Source organism: Etheostoma spectabile, chromosome 14 (genome assembly GCF_008692095.1).
Source record: "Etheostoma spectabile isolate EspeVRDwgs_2016 chromosome 14, UIUC_Espe_1.0, whole genome shotgun sequence".
NCBI lineage: Eukaryota > Metazoa > Chordata > Actinopteri > Perciformes > Percidae > Etheostoma > Etheostoma spectabile.
In genome coordinates, this window is record NC_045746.1 from 14017214 (window position 1) to 14021263 (window position 4050).

Here is a 4050-nt window from a genome sequence, read left to right on the forward strand (position 1 = left end):
ATCCGCGAAAAAAAAAAAAAAAAATAGTCGCCGCCGCGTCTTTGCTACAGTTTTCCGCGCCTGGTATTTGGATGACAAACCGACGTTTGGCTTGTTTGCAGCAGGTGTTGACCAATCCGGACATTGCACTACATTAAAACTTCTACTGTGTTTTAATTCATATATAGCAAGCCTTTTCTGCAAGAAACATGCCTAGGTCCAACAGGCAAAAAGAATACAAACCTGGAGATCTTGTATTTGCAAAAATGAAGGGGTATCCTCACTGGCCTGCGAGGGTAAGCACTCGACATTAATGTCTTGTTTCCAGCTTAAGGTTTGTTAATCATTTTAGTCCTTTCGGCTGCATGTTGCTATTACTTGTTTACCTGCAAGGCCTAACGTTAACAGTTAGCTAGCTAGCTACCATGAGTTAGCCTAGCTGTTAGCTCGGTCGTTGCCCAGTATCCACACAGCCAGCCAACTGTAGACAGTTGCTAATTTCTTTCGGGTGAGTCATCGTGTAGACAGACACCAAATTACCCAACTCGGTTTACTAAAAATGAATGTTATTGCTAGCTGCTCGCTGCCACCAACGCTGTTTTTTGTGTGCCGCTGTCGTTTCCCAAGGGGGCCTGTTAGGCTAACTTAGCCTACCCTTAAAAAGAGCAGTTGGGTAACGGGGAGAGTCAATTACAAGTTAACGGCCATGTCATACATGTTAACGTCTGTCCAGTATAGTTAGCAAAGGATATCTTAATTAAGAGTTGGGCTATCTGAGGACACAAACAGGAATCCACGTTGTAGATAACATAGCTAACGTTAAGTTACATGATAAATAAGTTTTCCTTAACTGTTGCATATTACAGACTACACATGGCTGCTTGTGTAGCCATATGCTGTGATACTTTGTAAACATGCCCACCCTTGTTGCGACAAGTAGATAGCTACGTGTTTCTGCTTGTGATGTTAGAATTACTCCCATTACGTTACAATTTTGTCAACATTGGTCTTTCCGCCTCAAACGCAGCCTCAATCAATTCTATAAATAAAGTAATGTGTACTCTTAATAAGAGAACATGTGGATTAAAAAAAAACAACCAGAAGAATGTGGCAGTTTATAATGCACTAGAGCCAAAGCTATAACGGATACATGTGGAAACAAAATAACTTGTAACCCCCAACCACAATTGGCCTGAACAACTGAAAGGATTGCAGTTTCAGAGTTTCTGTTTGTAGCCATCATTCCTACATTTGAATGACCGAGCAACCCATACAAAAAACGTTTTCTTTTGGTTTGAGAGTGCCACGGAATGAATGAATGTGTATCAACTAGTTAAGCTAGTGTCAGTATTGATCTGCCTCTTCCCTACGTCTTATCAGCTGTATCTCTTGTCAGCACGCTACAGGTCCTGCCCCACCTATCCTGACACAGTGGCCCTGTCTGGGAATGCCAAAAGGCTTGTCTGGCAGTTTGCAAACGGATGCCATGCCTTCCTGTGCCCCAGTGTCTCGCTGTACTATTTTGTAAAAATACAAATAAATAATGGTGGAGTCAAACAGTTTACTGCAAAGATGTTAAACGTTAGAATGAACACACAAAGTGGAGTGTCTCTTATTCTCAGTTGGCTTTTTAGGAGTTGAATTAGAAGGGATTTTTACCAATATCTGGTAAGACCTATTTGAGCAGACTAATCAATTTAAAATAACTCTCAATTAGCAATGAAGAGTACTGCATACAGTCTGATTTGTAAAGCCTAGCATTTTGTATTACTACCCCTAATGTGGAAACTGTTCATTAGTCTAGTGATTAGTCATTGACAACAAATGCCACAATAATTTCTGTATCAAGCCTCTAAAAAATAAGGATTTGCTGCTCTTCTCTCTTATCATTGTGAATTTATATATATTTTTAGACTGTTGTTTTCCAAATTGAGTTTTTAAAGTCGGAAAATTCTTCATAATATTAGTGACCGTCGTTGGTTTGTTGATCCAGTGGTCCTCTGTTTGTCACTTCAGTATTTTCATCTTAATTAAAAAAAAAAAAAACACCTTTTGGCTTTTTATGTTTTTCTTTATTATCATTTTCCTAAAGAATTGATTTGGTTTTGGGATTTCTCAGCCTCCTCTCTTAAGAAACTGTTCTTAATTCACAGATTGATGAATTACCTGAAGGAGCTGTGAAGTCCCCCTCAAACAAGTACCAGGTGTTCTTTTTTGGGACACATGAGACGTAAGTAATGTTTTCTTCTTCAGAGTGGACTCTTAATGATGGCAGAAAGATTAAGAATTGAATAAAATGAAAACAAAAATCCTCCAAACTTGTTTCTGCCATTTAGAAATTACCAGTAATAGCTGAAAATACTGCTGAAAACTAATATCTAATCTGTATGTATGTGTCATTTTGGTGCATTACATTAAGCATGGAATGCACCCATGTAGTACATATAAAGGTTTAGAAAACCCCATCTCTAGCTATTTTTATGACCCTGTGACCTTCATTAAACACTGTTGTCAAACTCTTCCTTGATCCACACTTTTGTCCAAGATCAGTAATCTCAAACTGGCCTCTTTCCTGTAACATTTGACATCTTCAGAGTTCACTTGAATATGCTTGTCTGCAGATAATCCATTAATTGTGTAGGGTGAGGCTTTGATAGTTTTTGACCTCAGAACACAAAACCTTTCAAATTCCAGCACAAGCTCTCTCCAACATAGATAATTACAATCAATTATTAATACAGTCAGTTGTCAAATTTGTCATTGATTCATTTCTGTTCAAGTAATTGACTTTTATTTCATTAAAGACAGTTGATTTAATAAAAGACTACCTAAATGAATCAGATAAATCACTTTTTTAAATTGAGGATTTTGTTCAAGGATTTATTATTTTAGAGTGATGTCAAGACACATTCAAAGCTTCGTTTGAAAACCTCAAAAGAGGCTTTGAGTGTAAAAAAAGAAGACATTCGGCACAGCCCTACTCATTGAGATGTTTGACCACCACAGGGCGTTCCTCGGGGCCAAAGATTTGTGCCTGTACGATGAAAATAAGGAGAAGTTTGGAAAAGCAAACAAGAGGAAAGGCTTCGCTGAGGGACTCTGGGAGATTGAGAACAACCCCACCGTCACGCATGAAGGCTATGAGGTACTTCTAAGATACAGGCCAAGTGTGTTTTATTGTACTGTCAGTAATCAACATTGTTTGTGCCCTTTGTAATAGGGCTGATTGATTAATAGAATTGAATTTGCAATAATATCGCAAAATGTTAAAACGTGATCTACTAATTGCAAAGGCTGAGATTTGGTCACATGATTCACAAGAGCAATCAGTCTGCACTCAGCAGAGAAAGCATCAACTTGGCACGCTAATGCTACACAGTACCTTGAGCAGATTTCATTGAAACAACTCTTGAGTTGCAATTTAAAACCTTTACAGCCGTTTTAATTAAATGAAGGGTTTTATTCAGGCTTGAGTCCATACATGCAGTTAATGGATACATTAATACATTTATCCATCTAATCTTGTGTTGTGCATACTATACAATTGTCTTTGTTGAATAATACAGAAGACAAAAAGCTTTAAAAAGAATTACATATTAAATCGTAATATTGGTAAAAAAATTGCAATTAGATTATTTTCCGAAATTGTTCAGCGCTACTGTGTAATGTCAGATTTTGTGAATTAAACAAATCGTAATAGATGAAAGCAAAAAATGGCAGCAACAGAAAACTTGTCAATAGTTTTTAGTACAACTACTGTTTACTTCATTGTTGCACAGAGCTGCAAACAAAGGCGAGAAAATTAATGAGATGCTTTTCTACCAAGTAACACAACCGATTATGCATTGAGAGTGTGTGATATAACTTGTTGTCAGTGCAACACTTTTCTACAAAATTACTTGTTTGTATGAACCTGGTGAAATCAGTTTCTGCACAAGTTAGTCACTACATTAACCACCATTTAAGAATGCAAGAATGCCAGTGTTTACTAATTCAAGACATATATTAGACTTTGGTGTGTGCTCTGTGTCCAACTCCAGAATTTCTTGCCCTTTTTTTCTTAGACTTTTT

At 37.3% G+C, this 4050-nt stretch overlaps 1 protein-coding gene across 1 annotated transcript in view; it reads left to right on the forward strand.

Annotated features, from left to right (window-relative positions):
* The window catches only part of LOC116701688 (hepatoma-derived growth factor), a 6679-nt gene that overhangs the window by 186 nt on the left and 2443 nt on the right, over positions 1-4050 (forward strand). The window contains exons 1-3 of the mRNA XM_032535550.1: positions 1-275; positions 2133-2209; positions 2986-3124. The exon at positions 1-275 is cut by the window's left edge and continues 186 nt beyond it. Coding sequence (XP_032391441.1) covers positions 189-275; positions 2133-2209; positions 2986-3124 — 303 coding nt within the window. The 5' untranslated portion in view covers positions 1-188. The remainder of the gene's footprint in view (positions 276-2132; positions 2210-2985; positions 3125-4050) is intronic.